This window comes from Rutidosis leptorrhynchoides, unplaced genomic scaffold (assembly GCF_046630445.1).
Source record: "Rutidosis leptorrhynchoides isolate AG116_Rl617_1_P2 unplaced genomic scaffold, CSIRO_AGI_Rlap_v1 contig477, whole genome shotgun sequence".
Taxonomy (NCBI): Eukaryota; Viridiplantae; Streptophyta; class Magnoliopsida; order Asterales; family Asteraceae; genus Rutidosis; species Rutidosis leptorrhynchoides.
The window spans coordinates 1-20,753 of NW_027266709.1; the positions used below are offsets into that span (position 1 = coordinate 1).

General features: G+C 32.7%; 2 protein-coding genes across 2 annotated transcripts; both read left to right on the forward strand.

Moving 5' to 3' along the window:
• The first annotated feature begins 147 nt into the window (after positions 1-147).
• Positions 148-1,982, forward strand: LOC139883938 (probable xyloglucan endotransglucosylase/hydrolase protein 23). Its single transcript, XM_071868032.1, has 3 exons — positions 148-414; positions 499-692; positions 1,601-1,982. Exons 1-3 carry the CDS (start codon positions 148-150, stop codon positions 1,980-1,982), a joined length of 843 nt encoding a protein of 280 aa, XP_071724133.1.
• A 10,405-nt stretch (positions 1,983-12,387) lies between these two features.
• Positions 12,388-12,702, forward strand: LOC139883935 (xyloglucan endotransglucosylase/hydrolase protein 22-like). Its single transcript, XM_071868029.1, has one exon. It carries the CDS (start codon positions 12,388-12,390, stop codon positions 12,700-12,702), a length of 315 nt encoding a protein of 104 aa, XP_071724130.1.
• Positions 12,703-20,753: the final 8,051 nt, after the last annotated feature.

Here is a 20,753-nt window from a genome sequence, read left to right on the forward strand (position 1 = left end):
GTACATTTTATTTTATTTGAACCCTTCACCCCTTTATATACGACCAATATTAATTTCCCATATTCCATCTCTTATACAACAAACCTTATTACAACTTGAAAAATTCCCCGACAAGGGTTGGCATATATTTAATATTCCAGAAAAATAATGGCTTCGTATTTTGATTCTACGACTTTAATCCTAGTTTTTTGTTTAATAGTTGGCTTAGCAACTGGAAATTTTGTGCAAGATTTTGATATTACCTGGGGAGATGGTCGAGGTAAAATTCTCAACAATGGTGATCTCCTTACTCTTTCATTAGATCAATCTCTTGGCTCGGGATTTCAGTCCAAGAATATGTACTTGTTTGGCAAGATTGACATGCAACTCAAACTTGTCCCGGGAAACTCTGCTGGAACTGTCACTGCCTATTATGTAAGTGTAAACTGAATTTCATTTCAATATTTAAGTATATAGTTGTTGAAATAAAAATGTTAATTAATGTGATATTGCATGCAGTTAAGGTCACAAGGAGATGCTTGGGATGAGATAGATTTCGAGTTCTTGGGTAATTTGACTGGCGATCCTTATACTCTCCACACAAATGTGTATACTCAAGGCAAAGGCGATAGAGAACAACAGTTTCATCTTTGGTTTGATCCAACGGCTGATTTTCACACTTACTCTATTCTCTGGAATCCACAAGGAATTGTGTAAGTATATATACTTACTGAATTTTACTTTAATTTTTAATGGATTGATGAAAATTTTAACTTCATCCTTATTTATGTATTAATTTATCCAAGTTTTACTTCTCATCCTTCACGTCTTTCTATATAATGGGGGGATATTTAATCAAATTCTGCACATATTCATTTCATTATCTTGAAAAATGACAACCAAGTTTATACTTTTTATTATAATGATTTTCTGAAGAAACCAAAAAGATACTCTTTATAATAAGTACTGAAAACACATTATGAAACTATCTAGAAAATATAACAAAAATTTTAAGGGTTTTCGTAATTTGCTTAAAAAAAAAAATTGCTTGTTTACATTTGCACTAGTTATTTATGATTAGATCTCAAATTTTGTCTGAGATTCTCTGTTATGTTTCCATTTTCTTGGTCCAATTGCATGGAAAATAGTATATATATATATATATATGCTTGGAATATTGAACTCGACCTAGTCTTATCGACAACACTAGGATTTGATTGTCACGCTTAACAGAATCGAAGAGTACAAGAGGAATGGTACTGTTTGAGCCTACAAATGTCAGTTTGTTATCATCCTTGGTAATTAACTCACATGCATACTTTCATAAAAAGCTTGTATATATCTCACCATTTTCCACACGTGTCACATACACAAAGACTCTCATCTAGATTCTTTGGAGAGTGGAGAGACCGATGAGAGAAAACATTTAGTTGTGGCGTAAGGAATATTCTCGCACGTGTACGTCTTGTAGGAAATGTCTACATTAGTAATGTACATGTTCAGTGAATCTTCTTTGAATCTGAAGTCTTGAATTTTGGAATTCTGTACCTATACATAATATTAGAAGAGATTCAGTATGATTTTTATAGTATTGATAAATCCATCATTTTGGTTTTTCCAGTTTTTCTGTTGATGGCACTCCAATTAGAGAGTTCAAGAATTTGGAAGCAATTGGGGTTCCATTTCCAAAGAACCAACCGATGCGACTCGAATCGAGTCTGTGGAACGCTGATGATTGGGCGACAAGGGGAGGCCTCATAAAGACAGATTGGAGCAATGCACCATTCACTGCTTCTTACAGGAATTTCAATGCAAATGCATGTGTCTTCACAAATGGCAAATCTTCTTGCGGTTCGATCGGTATGGGTTGGCTCACTCAAGAACTCGATTCGGCAAGCCAAGGCAAGCTCAGATGGGTTCAGAATAATTTCATGATTTATAATTACTGTAACGACTCCAAGCGGTTTCCTCAAGGCTTCCCTAAAGAATGCTCTGCCAACTAAGTACGTAGTTCGTGAGTATTCATGGACAAACGAAAATTTGTTCAGAAATTTGTCTGTACAAATTGTTTTGGAAAATGTAAAATAAATATGTTACTAGTATTTGTTTTCTCTGGCCTTGACAATATGAATGTATAATAAAAATAAATAATAAGTAGTTATATCCGTTGTGGCATCTGTTATTTTTTTCCCCTAACATCTTGAGCCCTAAATTTTAGTTTAATAAAGACACTATATTCAGCTCCTTTCCAAACTGTTAATGGATGTAAATCTAACGATAAGTTATTTTATACTTATTTTATTGTAGGATGGGTTGAAATATTCTCAAATCAATGATGTTTGTATTGATTGGAAGATGTTTGTTCGCGTCAGGTTATATAGCAAGTTTTTTATAACAGTATAGCATATAAAATAGTGAGATGATTTTACTTGATATGATTTTATTTGATGGAAATGTTTTTTTTCCCTTACAAAAACTCTTTTTTTTTTATGTATGTAGAAATTTGTCTTTCATATATTTTATCGTGTATGTGTAGCATGATCGCATTCAAATAACAATTTAAAATCATTCTTCTTATAAAATTTGGAGAAGAAATAATTGAAGAAGAGGTATAAAGAAGGAAAGCCACAATAGGGAAAGAGTAGTGCTACCGTACGACAAAACATTGCCTTTCTATTTCCAACATAGAAAGTTTTGGCTGGCACTTTTGTTTACAATGACAAAGTTTGGAACGGTCGTTCTAGCATGTGGAATTATATCTACTAGTATATTGATTATTGTAGTGTCAAAATAGTGACGGGTCATAATTTTTATATTGTGATTACAATATATAAATAAACGACTATAAATAATTAGATATAGTATAATACTGATAGTCTCCTGCGTATAAGTTTCCAATTCCATACCCCCTCCACTATCGAAAAAGTCATATTCGTATAAACCTTCCAGTGAACGAGGTATTAACCCCGACAGATCTAAATCTTCCATTAGGCCAGCTAAAAGCTCGGTCTCATCGTCAGGAAGAATGCTTCCAGCTGCATGAGCTTCCACACCAAGCATTGACCGTGACATCATGATGAAGATCTTCGAATCCTTCCTGCACCTATCATACACATGTCCACTGCACACATAAAGATGATTAAATTGTAATAAGAAGGCCAACACATGAGGAATCAACCCATACACAGATCATTTAATAGCATGTATTAAAATTAATCTTGTCATGCTCAGTTGCAGTTATTTTACTGTTAGAGCGGTCAGTGCATAAAATTACTCGTCTCTAAAGAATTTTATGCATGATACACCTTGTAATATACTACCTCCATTCCAAATTAGATGCAAATGTTTGCATACAACTATACTATTAAATTATCTATGTATGGGTTCATACCTCATGTTAGCCTTCTTATTACAGTTTCGATTTCAGGTATAGGTAGATATTATCTCCGCTTTATAATAGTTGATGTTTTGAGTTTTAATGAAATGTATAATTATTCAAGTGTATTAAGGATATTTTTGTGAAAAAAAACTTCTCAAACTTCTTCAATTTGAGCAAAAAATCATGTATAACTTTAAAAGTGTTTTATTTTAAAAAAATACCTTCATTACATTTAATTAATTATACATGCCATTAAAATTCAAAATATCTATTGTGAAATGGAAGGAATAGATAGATAGATAGATGGAGCGCTTTATATCTCCATTTACCTCCTCAATTTTGTCTGTGGTGAGGAAAGGAGATCATTGCACATGAACTTCAGCAGCTTAGTCCTATGTCATCAAAAAGAAAAATGGGCAATTAGCGGCAAGACAAAGAAAGTATTCTCTTTTTCCACAACAGATCATTCAATTGCATGTTAATAGAGATCATTCAATTGCATATATACCCTTCTTAGCAAAATCTATGAATACAGAAAACAAATTAATAGATCATAAAAATAGACTAAAGGGGTGAGAGAGAGACATACATAACATTTTGGTTGATCATCAATCCGATAAAAATTGGAAATAGGGTTGGGCACCGGTCGGTCGGTCGGTTTTTTGCCCAAAAAAATCGAACCGGACCTTGACCGGTTTTAGAAAACCAAACCGAACCGGAAACCGGCCGGTGAAAATACAAACCGGAAACCGACCGAAATTTTTTGGTCGGTTTCCGGTTGGTCGGTCGGTTTTTTTAAAAAAAAACCTAATTATAACCTAAAAATTTCGGTCGGTTTCCGGTCGGTCGGTCGGTTAACCGGTAAAATTATATAAGATACTATAAAAAAATTAAAAAAAAATAAAAAATTACTGTTTATTCGGTCGGTTTTTGACCGGTTAACCGACCGGTCGATTACCGGTCAAAAACCGACCGAAAAAGTCCAAAAATTACAAACCGGACCGGAAACCGACAAACCGACCGGACGCTAAAAAACCGACCGTTTCATCCGGTCGGGTCGGTTTCGGTTCGGTCGGCCGGTTTTTGCCCAACCCTAATTGGAAACAAAATGAACCAAAAACCGTGTTCATTTGTTAATTCAATCTTCATTCAACATGAATTAGAGGGCGTTGTGAGTGTTGATGAGATTTTTTCGATAAAAAAATCAATCATGAGATTTAGACGGTGAGTGAGATTGAGAAAACTGTTGTATTAGACTTTTAGAAACGAGAATATTTATAGCCTAAAATGAAATATTTTAGGTGTATTTATTTTACCAACTTTATCCTTTGGACTCACCCGCATTTAGATCATGGGCTTCGATCCGCTTACGGTATTGGGTTTTCATACAATTTACATTTTCTAAAGAGCCGCGTAGCATCACTAATTAAGAAATATTTCCTTTTGGCCTGAACCGATGTTATTATTTCAATGTCAACTTCTTATTCTAAATACATGAACAAAATATGTCAGCATTCTAATTGTGTAATTGCATGGCAATCAATATGAAAAACAACACCACATTTCGAAATTTGATGAACACATAATGAACTCTCAAAAGAAACAAAGGGAAATGGCAATTGACAATTCAACTAGAGTAGATAACATAGTAGACAGAACTACTTAAAATCGAAAAGGAAAGAAACTTCAGTTGCAAGTAACCATGCCTCGCGAACATCCTCAAGAAAAGCTTCACATGTGACCCACCATAGTCCCCGATCGACTGCCAATCTAAAATCAAATACTATAGCAAAATCCCAAGGTCGAGATTTCATTAATGTCCTCAGCAGACTATAGATAGCTCTTTCCTTAGATTATTAGTAGAATTGCATTCGGATTTCAAAATAAAAAAAATAAATAAAAAATAAAAAATTGAATTTGAATTTGAATTTGAATTGCATTCTCAACATTATATTAGTGCAAGAAAATGAAGAAATTCGTTTGCAGTTGGATCGTAGTCCGGCCCGAGTTAGGCTAAAGCTGATTGGGAACTCCTAACCACGTTCCAGTTATGGGAAGCATGAATATTCTCTTACTACATACATGTATAAACCATTGTGGTGCTACCTAGGTTGTCCGGATTTTTCATGGTGAAAACGCTCCGAAACGGATCGTAGGAAAGGGTTAGGTGGGAACGGTAGGAACGCCGTTCTTGCACGTTCCGCAACTACGTTCTTTAATTTCTATTTTTATTTTTATTTTGTACTAAAACGATGTAGTTTTGGCCTTGCGTAGTTTTTTTTTAACTATAAGGACTAAATTGATTAAATTTTTTTAACGATGATGTCCTCATTAAATTATTATGTGTTGAATCATATTTAATTAAATATGTTTTGAACTTTATGATCATGATCAACTACTATTTAACTTATTATCATTTGATTTGAGTTTTGCTATTAAATATTTGTGATTGTTTTAGGAATTAATTATAATATTTTTGATATTTTATATATATGAAATTTTTTTAACATTAAGTTAGGAATTACGTTCCGTTTACGAACTCACGTTTTACGTTCCTACGAACTACGTTTTTGATAACTTTGCTTGCTACTATAGCTCATAATAGAAACGTACGTCCTTTTTTCTAAACCGTAACCAATTAACCAAGTAAAAGCATAATAATATTTAGAACTTCGATTCTCAATTTCTATTTTATTTTGGTCAGTGAATCTCAATGTTGTGTACACAGGAAATAAAACAAAACTACACAAATAGCCGTAAACTATTGTTGACAAAACTAATTCTTTACAGGTTGTTGACGCGGCAAAGGTCAACAGAAAACTTTTGTCTATTATTTTTCTTTAGAAAGAAAACCGTTCAATCAAAATTGCGTTTTAACATAGTCTTTGTTCAAATTGTGGACGTATCACATCAGTATAGTAGCACAAATATACGTCATGGATACAACTCGTCATAATATTATTTCCAACATTGATGACTATATATACAACTAACATTTATATTATTCCAATATTCATTATTGAATACAACTCATTCATATTTCATTTCAATTATCACCGAAATTTACAAATTAATTCCTTCCTAGCCTTCCTATATAAACATTCATTCTAAGACCAGTTTATCATTACTTAAAACAAAACAAATTAAGAATTTAAATCTTCATCAGAATTAGGAGAATGTCCGCAACATTATTTGTTTCTTTTAGTGCGGTGTTCTTGATTTTTGTTAGCTTCTTTGTGGCTGGCCCAACGGGTAACTTGTTCGAGCATCTTGATGTCCCATGGGGAGACGGTCGTGCTAATATACTAAATGAAGGCGGTCTTCTTGTTGTCTCACTTGACAAAATAAGTGGCTCGGGATTCCAATCGAAAAATGAATATCTATTCGGAAAGACCGATATGCAATTAAAGCTCGTTCAGGAAAACTCAACTGGAATCGTCGCAGCATACTATGTATGTCGATAAATTAGCTCTTGCATTAATTAACTTTTTTATGATATATCAAAATAAATGTTACGACTTAATGAAAATTATTTGTATTTTCTGTAGTTGCGATCTAATGGATTGACTTGGGATGAAATAGACTTTGAATTTTTAGGAAATTCAAGTCGTTTATATAAGAAATCTTAGAGACCCAAAGCTCCTAACGAAAGTGAAGTAATGGATCTCTTTGTAAGGTTTTCATAAAAGAAAGTTTGATCCTTGATATATAGTTGGTTGACTGAGTATCCCTAACGGAAGCGAGATACAAGATCACATGACCTAAAACAGAAAAATAGAATAATACTAATGAAAATAAAATTGAAAACTTATAACCGAATGAATGATAATCATATTTGTGCAAAAATTGAATCTGATCTGAAGCTTAGTATATATATCTATGATGTTTTGATCCTAAAAACTAATTTAGATTTCGGTTTAGTATTAAGCCTTCTCTCAAAATCACCAATGCAACCACAAATTAAGGCTATTTGAAACTGAAAAAAATAAAAAGATGAACTCTGATGAACTAATAGTAATATGCAATTTTTGATTTCAATAAAACTAAGAGCACATAATCGAAAAAGGAAAGTTAAGGACCTTATATACTAATCCTCAACTATTCAAGACATCATAAACTTATTTACAAAAATTCTGGAAATGAAATTACATGTAAAAAAAGCAAAAAAGCACTTTTGGGACCACTTCTACATAGACTGTCAAAATGCTCAAAACGATCGAGTTTTGCTTGCTCTTTACTCCATTGTATTTCTTTTAATCTTCAAAATGAGACTGCAAATAGGTGGAAATAGAGATTTCACTTCATCTGCATCTGAACTTCGACACACATAAGAAAAATAGTTGACTTTGTACTTGACTTTTGATTCAATGCTTCAAATGACATAGTACCAATGCAGAAACCTTTACTACACTGAACTTTTCCAATTTAACTTCTTCATTTGTTTGACTAAACTGAAACTGAGATTAAAAATACAGAATCTAAGCTAAAATAGTTACTTTGAGTAACATGATCATTTTTGAGCTCTTTCATCATAAGATTTGTACACAAAATATCTTCACAATCACCAAATATGTGCTTTCTGAATAAAAAACAGCCAAAAATAGCTTGCAGTAGAAATCCCCAATTCACAACAATCATAATGAGCAATCGACAACTTGAGCGTATATTTTATTCTTTACTAAATAATCGATGAAATTGACATAACCATTCGATTCACGGCATCCATTAAAGTGAATCTAGAGTTTTGAATCAATTGTTTTGATCAACTACAACGAATTTATGACTAAACTCTAGTTTTGTTCTTGACGGAGATTAAATAGAAACTTGAAAACACTGTAGCAATACTGAAACGGGAAACCCTAACCTTCGATTTGGGGATTTTCAATCTAGGGAAATGCAGGTGAATTACTCAATAAAGCGTTGTTGACAACCTCTTCCTGAGCATTCTGATATGTCGCCTGAGCTCCGACTATGTTCTGGTCGGTCCGACAAATATCATTTATGTTTCCAATTTGAAGAGTTTTAGAAAATTCAGCATAGTTCACAAGTTTCTATGCAGAGTTGACAAGGTCCTTGACTTCTTTCCAACGTGCCATTTCGTCCTCGACAGTCATAAATACATAATCAACTTCAATCTTCTCTGCATTGTCTTTAATCGATCTAGTCTTGCTTTTATTGATTTTAGAGTTATCCAAGCTTCCTAGGAGAGCTTGATGCCGACTTTGATTGATTTATCCATTGATGACTTATATTTCTTCAATTATAAGTTTCTACAGTTCCTTCTTTTCTTTGCTTTCTTTGCATTTGAACATATTAGACCTTCAATCGTGTCTTGAAAGGCAGGTTCCATGAAACAAGCCACTCCAACAGCTCCTCCTTTATTGAGTAGGACTTGCATTCCTATCATCACCACAAGAAATCAAACCTCCATTTCTGAAGTGGTTTTGTAAAGATATATGCAATATGAAACTAAGATCGGCAGAACACAATATTGATAACTTCCTTCTCCACTAAGTCCCTCACAAACTCCACAACTCATTTTCCTTCTACATGAACCACTTATCAATTCCCAAATTTAATTGCAGCTGTTATATTTGGATTCTTCTGCACAAATACCTCCTCCTTCATTGTCATATGGTTTGAGCAGCCAATATTGAGCTTGTCACAGAACAACTTTCCACTATAAAAGCACTCTCTTCCTCTTATTTGTCACTTTTTTGGTTTGATTGAGAGGTTCCAGCATCTTGGTTTTGAGTGTTTAGTGTATTTGGTTGATTTGAGGGTGTTTCTAGATTGGTTGAAGGGCTGGTTGGACTTGGACAGGTTTGGTGGTAGTCTATTTGGGGTACTTGTGAATATCTTGTAATGTTTTGAGGTGCAAAATAGTTCAGCTGCATTGGAGCTTGCCATTGTTGAATCTGAGGTGTTGGAAGTCCCATAGCATAGTTTGTTTGGTATACAGATTGTTGTTGTTGTCCAAGTGGTGTGAAATTTGCATTTTGGTTTGGGATCTTGAAATTGTTGAGCTTGTCTTTGCAAGGGATTAACTGAAGGCAATCTTCTATATTGTCTACTTTGAGTGTTTTGCTGATCATCACACCACCTGTTCTAACAGACCACATCAGTGTGGCATTTTTCCTACAATAGCTGCAAATGGCCATTTCATACCAAAAACAACTTGCTTCTGAATGATGGTGCTTCTTGCAATATCTACATTCTAAAAAATTTTCCTAATTTTATAGTGGTCTTTGTCCTTGAAAATTGTTGAATCCTCTTCCTCCAAATCCTCTGGGCCTCCATGGGGGACCCCTAACTATACATAAGTCCAATAAAGTATTTTATGAGTCCCATCATATTAAGGAAAATAAATGTCCAAATTCTCACAACTTTACAAATGTAAATTACCTTCATATGACAATTCTATCTTCATACCTTCTAATGAGGCCCTCTCCAAAAACAGCTTATGCTAGACTATCAGTAGTCAACATCTATAGTAATAGTAGCATAGTATTTATATATGACATCTCATTATCAAAATGATCCGAAGATTTTTCCTCCACTAAATTCATCCTGATAAAGCTTGGTTATCTTCACCGATTGACCTATGATGTCTAAGATAACAAAATTCACAATGTGAGAACATAAGTAGAAGTCACTGTTGAAGATTTGATAAACTTTGGAAATTTGATATCAGTTTACCTGTTGTTCGAACCACAGTGTTAGTCCCGGTGGAAATCTGATCTAGCAGTAGAAAGTCATATTTGGATATTTGGATGTCCACATCTTGGCTTTCAAGTTTCCTGATTTTAGTGTCTGATGTAAACTGAATAGAGCAATGGCAGGCAGCATATTGATAGTTTCTCATATTTTGTTAGACATCCAAACTCGCTCATTTGGACAACCTGCCCGACATTCTCACATATCAAGGGATGAAACTTATGAGCAAGAATTCTTGGACAAATTGTCTGAACACATTGTCTCTGCAGGATTGACAATTTTAATTAAATTTTCAAAAAAAGAATGTATATAATACTTGATTAACTGAAAGGTGTAAATCCTCTAAAAGTACCTGCTCATCAATAAGAAGCATGTCAAGACTTAAGAAATCTTGCGTAGTAGGAAACTTCGCATCCCATGCATGAACAATTTTTACACATATCTTCTGATTTTCATTGACGACCAATTTTTGAGATTGGAGTAAAATGTGGAACCTTGACAATATTCCTTCATGAAAGCAAATATTAAAATGAGTTATCAATATGAACATGACAAATCATGCTAATAGTTGAAGGAAAATCCTTGTAGAAGAAGAGAAACTTTATAATAAAATTAAGAGACATTAAGGATTTAAAAAGCAAGATTTCCAAATATAATCACTTTATTTTTATATGGCTAACTCTTCTGATTCACTGGACATTTAAATACTATCAAACCTACAATGTAAGTATTTACAGTCATAGAGAACCAATAACACAATGAGAAGATACTACATATGAATAAAATAATTACATAAAAGATGTGCAGGCCTATATAGTGTAATTGCCAGAAACATCATAATCTCCAATTAAAAAGGAGATGAGTCAAACAATGAGCTCTTAAAAAGTAACGAACCAAAATATTTGAATGAAAGATAACATCCAAAAACAATAACAAACCAAGCTCCTTGCCATGATTGTGGTATAGTGCACAAGACTGCAGGAGATATAAAGAGAGAAGTGATATAAAGGATATATTCTAAAAGCAACATGACTTACAAATTGAGACCGAACCATATTAACAAAGCAGATTCACAGAGACACCCATGAGAATGAGAAGTGTAAATTCCTTGAAAAAAGGTTCAATTATGAAAAATAAAGCAGGACGAAAGTTAGAGATGACAAACAAATGGAACCCCATAATTTTAGTAATAGAAAGAGCATCGAGTAAGAGCACTGACTAATCAGTAAGCAAGTAATAACTTAAATGCAATCTAGATTTATTTCAAACTATACATGAACTCCTCTATATTAAACACTTGCAAAATGTACATGAACTCCTCTACATTAAACACTTGCAAAGATCAAAACATCAATGAAAAATTGTATGAAACATGGAGAAGAAGAAAACGACACAGAACTATCCAAATTTTGAAGAAGCAGAGCGATTGTGAGAGAGAAGAAAAGGAAGAGAGAGAGCTTATTTAATTTTCCTTGTAGAGAGATGGTATGTTTTGAATTGATAATGGTAGGAAGATTATAAAGCAGGTAAGAGGCAGAGAAAAATACGGTTCGGCGCAACAATGATGAAAATTGCAAACCCATACAATAAATTGAATTAAAAAGTATGTATGTAGAGGATGGAGATATATGTACATAAGGAAAATCAACGGTATGGGTGAGAGTGTAATACGTACATATATTTTTGTGGTATTGTGTTCATAAGCTAACATAATATGAATGTATGGATGTTGAAAGGACGAAATACGGCTGCACACATGGCTTTCTTTTTTCACAAGACCGTTGTCGCCCAAAAAGCTGCGTCCATGTATAATCTCTCCATGTTTATACATTAAAAAGAAAATTAAAACATCAAATGGACGGTAGGAAGCAGGCCTCTCTCCATATTATTGAAAGATAGGCCCGTGCCCAAAATTAATGGTGAAGATCTATCGGTGGCTAATCCAACGGTGCAGATCAAAGAACAGTCATATTTATTCCTACGAAAATTGAACAGTAGCAAATTTTGCTACATGATTTTATACTATTGGATTGTTTGAACTTTATTTTCTTGTTATAACTGTTATTCCCCCATTATTGTCTTCAATATATATCAACTTAATTAGAAATTATAAATTACTCTGACAGGAATAAATGTGAAGTAATTAGGGACGGAGGGAATGTGACAAATTTTCGCGTCCTTTCCTAACAACTCAAGGAAAATCAACAACTTACAATCAATTTTATCATGTTTCAGCTTCTCTGTGGATGGCATTCCTATTAGAATGTTCAAAAATCTTGAGACACCAAATCCCATTTCCTAGGAACCAACCCATGAGACTTTACTCTAGTTTATGGAATACTGATGACTGGGCAACTAGAGGCGGACTTGTGAAGACTGATTGGACGAACGCACCGTTCACTGCTTCGTACAAAAACTTCAATTCCGATGCATGTGTTTGGTCAAATGGTCAATCTTCTTGCTGCTCAGAATCTCCAAATTCTTGGTTTTGGCAAGGTCTTGATTATGCACAGCAAGGACAATTGAACTGGGTGCGAGATAATTATATGATTTACAATTACTGCTCAGACACGAATCGATTCCCACAAGGTGTTCCTCAAGAATGTGCATATGCCAACCTTTATTAGAAGAAACTATATATATTATACATGAATCTTTATTTATTTTGAGTCTGCACATTAATCTCTCTGTTTTTTCATTCATAAAAGGTCGATTTTGTTTTAAAATTTCCAATTTGTATTCTATTTGATTGCCCCTTTTTGTTTTTTTAATTAATAAAAACAGAAGTGATTATAATTTATATCCATGGTACACTAATAGGAATTATTTATTTGGTTAATTAAGCCATTTCTGCATAAATAACTTGTTTCCTACTCTGTATATTTGTTTTTCCAGGGACAACAGAAAATTTCTCAGGATTTGGTCTAGCTGAGTTACATCTCCTCGTCTCGCCAGAGACATAGTTATTTGTATTTTCTCCTTCCTGAATTGTTTGATATTCGTCAATGCTTGAATTCCTATTTAAGTATGCTTTCCAATATTGAAACCACCTACGTAGTGCAACAATGTCAACATCAACTTTGGTAAAGATTAAATAGACTAATTAGAGTTCATAACTTAAATTCAATCTGATATATACTTACACTATCCATGGATAGTCTTCTCTTAGGATTACTCTTCAGACACCTTTTTGTTAATAGAATGACCCTTAATAATTGGTCTGAATCGAGTGAATTTGCAATTCCAGGATCAACCAATTCATGATAGCTCTTCTTTTCAAGTTGTCTAGCCTGTTTGAAACAAATTAATACATATACTTTGGCATAAGAAGATTGTAAATTAATACTGTTAGAGATCTTAATTATATATACTTTACCAAGTCCAGTACAGATGTTTTCTTTCCCGTGATCAACTCTAGTAGAATCAGACCAAAGGAGTACACAGCTGCCTTAGTGGACATCATCCGATTCGTTAGATATTCCGATGATGTCTCAGGTTGCATCTTTGTAAACCCGAAACCAGCAAGCTTAAACAAGTAAATAATATAACAGATTTATATTCAGTTTTTTTTTTGTGACACAGCAACTATATATCGAAGAGTGTTGATTAATTACGGGTTACCTGAGGTTCAAAATCCTATGTTAGGAAGATGCTAGCTATTCTAACATCCAGATGAAGTATATTGTTTTGATATAGAAGGTTTAGGCCTCTGGATACTCCTAATGCCACTTTAATCCTCTGCGTCCAGTTCAAATTATTTCCTGCAATGCCAATATTAGGAATCCAATAAAATGCATATGGAGATCAGCCAATAGGCCGATTTTTCGATAGACCAGCTAGCATATTTTTCGATGCATTTGTACAGATTCGACCCACACGACCTGTGATGCGTGCATATCACTCTACCACTGATTTACATGCTAGATAGCGACGGACTAGTACATTACGATGATGCTATAATTAGTCCCTATGTTAATAAATAAATGGATTTCCTATTGCACACTTACTTGACAACAGTTGACCAAGTGAACCTCTGCATGCATACTCATAAACAAGCCAATACTTGCTTTTTCCTCAATGCAAGATCCCAACAGCGGCAACATTTTCATGCCTAACTCTCAAAAGCTCTTCTAATTTTAAGTTGATCAATTTCTGACTTGAAATAGTACTTTTTCTTACAACAACTTTCAAACCACTTTGAAGCTGACCTTTGAAAAAAAATTCCTCCTGCCAGATTGTTTTTTGGGGAAAATCCTTCTGTAGCTTCTAGGATTTCGGCATGCATGAAGTCCGTTGCTGTTTAACATATGCTCTCATGTTCTCGCAGATGCTGCATATAGAATTTGTCAATAATGTTCCTTCTGATATTGACTTTGCATTCCTTGGAGAAAGTTCAATGCTGAAAACATCGTCTTCTTCAGGGGATCCTAAGACCATTTCTTCGTAAGTCATATGGCTATGGCTGCTGTTTTTCTGTCGGATATAGTTTACTTAAATTTCTCAAAATCGGTCCTCGCAACTGTTCAACTCTATTACTTTGCTTCATTCTTGATAATCCACATGAAAGCTTCTGCATGAAGAATTTCCTGTGTTTCTTCATTTTCCTACAACTCAGGAAAAATAAATCAGCAAGACATATAGGATTTAATTTGTATTTAATCTGCCATATGTATGAAACTATAATATATATTCCTACCTGTCAAGAATCACCCATGAAGCCTTAAAATTTTCAGCTAATCTTAAGGCGACCACCTTTGCTGAATGTCCAACAGCAACCTCAATCCTAAATTCAACCTGTAGAATCCTAACAAATGAACTTTAGATTTTTTGTTCAAATTCTTGATGAAATTAATTTCATAAAATAGACAGTAAAATCATGATCTTACCTTATGCATTTCATAAAGTTTAGAAATTTGAATGAGCTCCAAATTGTTCTCATATTCTTCATGCTTTCTTTTCAATATCACTTCGTCGCCAACAATATTCATGATCATATCTTTGTCGCGCGTGAATGAAAAAGCACTTGGTGGAGTATTAACCTGACGAAGGATAACAAACAGAGATAGAGAATCATTAGGCTTGAGAGGTAATCCTTGTAAGGCCCACCTCAGAGCTCCCAAGCTAACTTCAGACGATGCATCCTGGATTACGACCACCCTTTGTTGTGTTTCTTCCATGATCACTATACATGGATTGTATTATAATGTATTTGATTGAAACGTCAGAAACCTAAGCATGATCTATCAGTAGCTATTTAGGACGTTTGTTGAAGACCAAATGAAAATGATGATATAAAAAAAATGTTCAAGGAAGTTTTCCAAAAATGTCATTTTCAAAGCAAAAACATATTCCCTGATAAGAATTTTCGGAGGTACATTATATACAAGAAACATAGGAACGTTAAAGAAACAATGATTTCACAAGAAATTCTTATTTGGAACATCCAGCCATATGACGTGTGGCCAGTGTTGGAAGTCAGTTTGTAATTTCTTACTACTATATAATTTCGTTCTGACTGCGAGTGAGTTTAATCCTGATTAAAATTAGTTCTAGCTAAAGTCTTCTAAGGAGATATTATTTCCAAAAAAGAAAAGGATAGATATGTTCTTTAAATCCGTAGTTGTGGTAAGTGATATTTAAATCAAACACAAAATGAAATGTTGGAACTTGGAAGCACACACAATGAACTTGATCTCTCTGTTTGAAGCCAATCTGATGAACATGAATCTGAACCAAAAAGCCAATCTCAGTGATTTTCATTCACCTGATCGTCTGCTGGGACGGGCTGCCGAGTGTGTACTTACAATTTAGTCCAAATTGAAAAACCAAAATTAATCGGGTAAAAACATGTCTCCTAATATACATGTGTTTGTTATACATTTTTTCTTTTAATATTTTTTCATTAAGGGTTAATCAATCGATTTTTTTACTTCAAAAAAAGTTACTATTAAAATTTTGAGGTAAAAAAAATTATAGACCTAGTAAGTCCTTAAATATAAAAAATAATTTTATTATTTGTTGAAGGTTCAAGGTTGTTGAGTTAGCAGGAGAAAAGTTTTTCCCAATTAATCACACATGCTTTGTTAGTTAGTTACTTAATTTCCCTTTCATCAAAGTGTGAATTAATGGATGCATGCCATTTTGTTTTGTACAAATATGATTTAATTAATTATTAGTACTTAGATTGTTTACTACTAAGTAGTTTTGCTCTTCTCATACGAGAAAATAACAATTTATGTCTCAGATATTTAAATGATACATGCGAATTATCTGTCTATAACACAGGATTACCATCGATCATATGAAGTTTGGTCATGTGTTTCGCTCGGTCGGGAAAGTAGTCGATTTCATATTGTTTGAGGGACTCCCAAAGACAAGGTGACCGAAAAGAAGATGAAACAGAGGTTAGTTTTTTGGTATATGTGGATGTTATATAAATGTTATTGTATCATGGTGTGACATAATTTTAATCACATTTTTATGACATTTCTAAATTTAATCTACTATTTTTGCTATAATAATCAGGAAGATGATGATAAACTAGTGAAGGAAAGTCGAAATTGACGTCAGAAAAATTTATGAAGAGGCTTACATGATATTAGTGGATACTAAATTCACCTCAACTTACATATTTTAGTTCTATTTTAAATTTGGATTGTGTTGAATTAAAGATACAATTATGCTGCCATTCGATTACACATGTTGTGCTCTGTTCATGTGTCTGAATTTATGGTTTACTTTTCTTAGGTTTTTTTTCATAAAAGGGATATGGATTCGATTATTGCGAGATAAATTGTGTGATATACGTTTGCGGTTTTATGACATGAAGAAGTCATTAATTTTAATTTTTTCAATATATACCGGCTTCTGCCATGAAAACAATTATGAAATAATACATAATAACACCCCTGAATTTTTTACAATGGTAAGTAAACTCTTACGGCTCATTTGGAACCATGAATAAAGCAAAGGATTGGCAAAAATTAAGTCATCATTTTCTTGCCTGTTTTTCTTTCTCGACCAAATCTCCTCCTAGCCTCAATGTCGATCTTCTCCCAACTCGTCAACACACCAATTGTCTCTTTGATTTTCATTTTGCATGTCTCCTTACATCGACGATTTTCGTTGCAAGATCGGTTTTTCTCAATTTATCGGATCGAATCCAGTGGCATAGTTCAATTATTAAGGTTAGGGGCGAAATTGAATAATTATAGAAAAATCTAGATAGTTCGATTTTTACACGAGTCAACTCATGCCTAATATATGCATTTTGAAATGGCGGATTCAAAAGAAATGACTACAAACAACATGAGTCTAAGTTTGCTTCAACCTTTGGTTGGAGCAAGTTCCCCCAATCCACCAATTAGAAACAACCATGTGGATCTCTTTTAATTAAATAATTTGTTACGAAAATTATATAGGTATTGTTTGTTTAGATCATCTATTTTATATAATTTTATTTTTTATTTATGATGTATGTTATACATAAGTAGTACTTTTTACTTTTGTAATATACACCCTAAATTAAATTATTAATTTTAAATATTAAAATAAAAATTACTATAACCTATACCATAAAATTGATTAGTGAATCCTCAATATATAATTTATAAAAATAATATATACATCAAAATTTAATTATCAAAAAAATTTATTAGTTCTTTAAAAAAATATCAAGATATATACTTAGATTTAAATTATCATATATATGTATAAATCACAACCAAATATCGTAATTTTCTTACAATAGTTAAGCAAACAAAGATTAAAAATTTTTGGTAATTAAAAAGGTACAATTAAATGTTAATACATATATCTATGCATGATTGATGGCTGGTTATACTTGCTCCAATTTTGACTGGAGCAAAATATTTATCAACGCCAACTACCCTCCACTAAGAAAGTGTAGTTGTAAATCGTTTTCAATAAGTTATTAATTTTTGTTTGAAATCAGAAAATATTATGAAAATGGATAAAATTGTCAAAACACTTTGACAAAACCCTAGTTAATATATTCAAGTTTACTTAGCCATCCTAACTTTTCTCAAGTTTACTTAGCCATCCTAATTTTTCTCTGTGCATCTTGCACTTATCGTCATCTTGTACGAAGAGTTGTTTTGGTTAAAATCTTGATACAGTTTGTATTGTGACGATTCGTTCTATTTAATCCATTTTTTCGTGCTATTCATTTAGTCGAGCCACTTGCGTTTATGACATTAAGTCTGACAAAACGATAACAATAAAAAGTTTTATTCTATTTGTTGAGTAAAAGGAGAGAGAGGGGGACCTTCAATAATTCTTTGTTTCGAACTATCTTCGAGAGATAGAGAGAATTGGGGATGCAGAAAATTCTTTTATTATGCTACATCCTCATTAGTCGAATTTATGATTTATCAGGTATGTAAATTTTTTTTATCTTTATTTAATTTGTGGCTAATTCATATGGTTTAGAAATAAAAATCTTCATGGATTTGATTTTTCATTCGAAAATAATATATAAGAAAGACAAATCAAGATCTTAGTTTCATGATCTGTGTATTCCGTCAAATATGGGTTTTAGTAAAACTCTTGATTTATGCAAATTATGTGTTCCTGTTGTTTATTTATCGGCCATCATCCGCAAAAAACATACACCATGATGTGTTATCATGAATGTGTTGGATCAAAATATCTAATACAAAATTAAAAATATATGGGCTTAGAGCTTAGCGTTAATGTACACATATGGTGATGAGAAAATTATGTTGAGTCTCATCCATTCATTCTAACACTAATATGTACCCCATCATACATATCTTTATAAGGCTAATGTATTGAGTAGATATACCTTCTTTGGCCAAATATTCCTAGTGATTATATGATATGCATTTTAAGATCGATGAACACTATATACACGTTTTTCTTTTCTATACTTCTCCATTAAGCTCTGGCAAAAAAGATAGCCTCAATGGTTGAGCAGTTGGACATGAAGCAAAATTGATTCTCTGATAATGTAATAATAGCTCTCACTCTATGTTTTATGATCCGCTCTCATAATTTTATATTGTGACTAATAAGCTTGATACATTGATAGTGAACATAATCTTGGACCGTACTAGGGCTATCGAGTTGTAAAGTAGAACTCGATCGCGTGCATCATCGAGTTGTACTGTGGAAGCATAATGCCTCGAGTAGCATTCTTTAGTTAGTCACATTATCAATATTTATTATATATACATTCATGCTCTTCCTCAATTACTTTGTCCCAAATCAATTCAAATATTTTTCCACTCACTCTCTAATATCAATCATGAATTCTGCTTCCCTTTTTGCAGGATTGCAAATTCAACCAATTACTTTGGGGGATAGATTTCTTCCTCAATTAAAAGAAAACCTGAAACAAACAAAAACTGTTTGTTGAAAGATAAATTAAAATTTCATATTTTTATTGAATTTATAGTTTATTATTTAGGGTCTCATTTATTTCATATGTGTGGCATAATTTTGAAGGTCGCATCTAAAGAATTGAGAGAATACAGCCAGATCTAGAACCAATTTTTCATGCGCAAGCAGATGCACCTCCCGAGGTTGGTTTTATATTACTTATAGCATATGTTGTCATAAGATCATACATTTTTTCTTTATAAAATGAGTAGTTTTTACTATGGTTTTATTATAGCCTTAACCATCAGTTATCAATGCTTCCAAATCACATCAAAGAAAGAAAAAACCAAAAAATATATATATGTATATATGCTTCCACCAATTTATTGGTCTTAGCATTAATATTAATTGATTATTTGGTCGTACATCATTTTTAGTAGTTTGTTCATACATATATAAACGGTGTGTAGACTTCAAACAAGAGAAAGAAAGCTATAACGATAGCAATGCTCCCAAATTCTTTTGAACTTCGTAATAGATTTTCAGAAGAAAATATTCACAAGATAAATATGTCTTAAATCTTAATTAGATAATGAGAGTGAAGAAAATTCAATATTATCCATGTATATATATATATATATATATGTTTATGTAATGATGTTGTGTGCGACATTATATATTGTTGTTACAGTCCAAAGGTACTCCTCGATTCCAATTCACGGAGAGGCTCGAGGAATGGTTACTCGAGAGGAGACAGCGAGCTAGCGGACATATTGACACGGTAGTCTTTTCGGTCCAATACAAATTTGGAAATAATGACTTGGTAGTTATTTATTATTTATATTTAGATTATTTATTATTCATAATTTTGCTTTTTTCATATGATAAAATAATAATTTAGGTCTCACACATTTAAATAATACATGCAAATTATTTGTTTTTAAAGAAGTATTACCATCAAATGAAATCTGGTCGCGTGTTTTGTTCAGTTGAAGATGTAATTGAGTTCATCTTATTTGAGGTATTTCCTAGAGACAAGGTGATCGAAAAAAAGTGACCGCTTGAAACGGAGTTTAGTTCTTTGATATATATGTATGTTATAAAAATGTTATTGTACCATGGTGTGACGTAATGTTAACGATATTTTTATGACATTTTTAAATTTAATCTACTACTTTTGCTATATTATTCACGAAAATGATGACAAATAAGTGACGGAAAGTGGAAATTTACGTCAAGAAAATTTATGAGGAGGCTTACATAAACTTAATGGATACTAAATTTATAAATTCAACTCAACTTACATATTTTAATT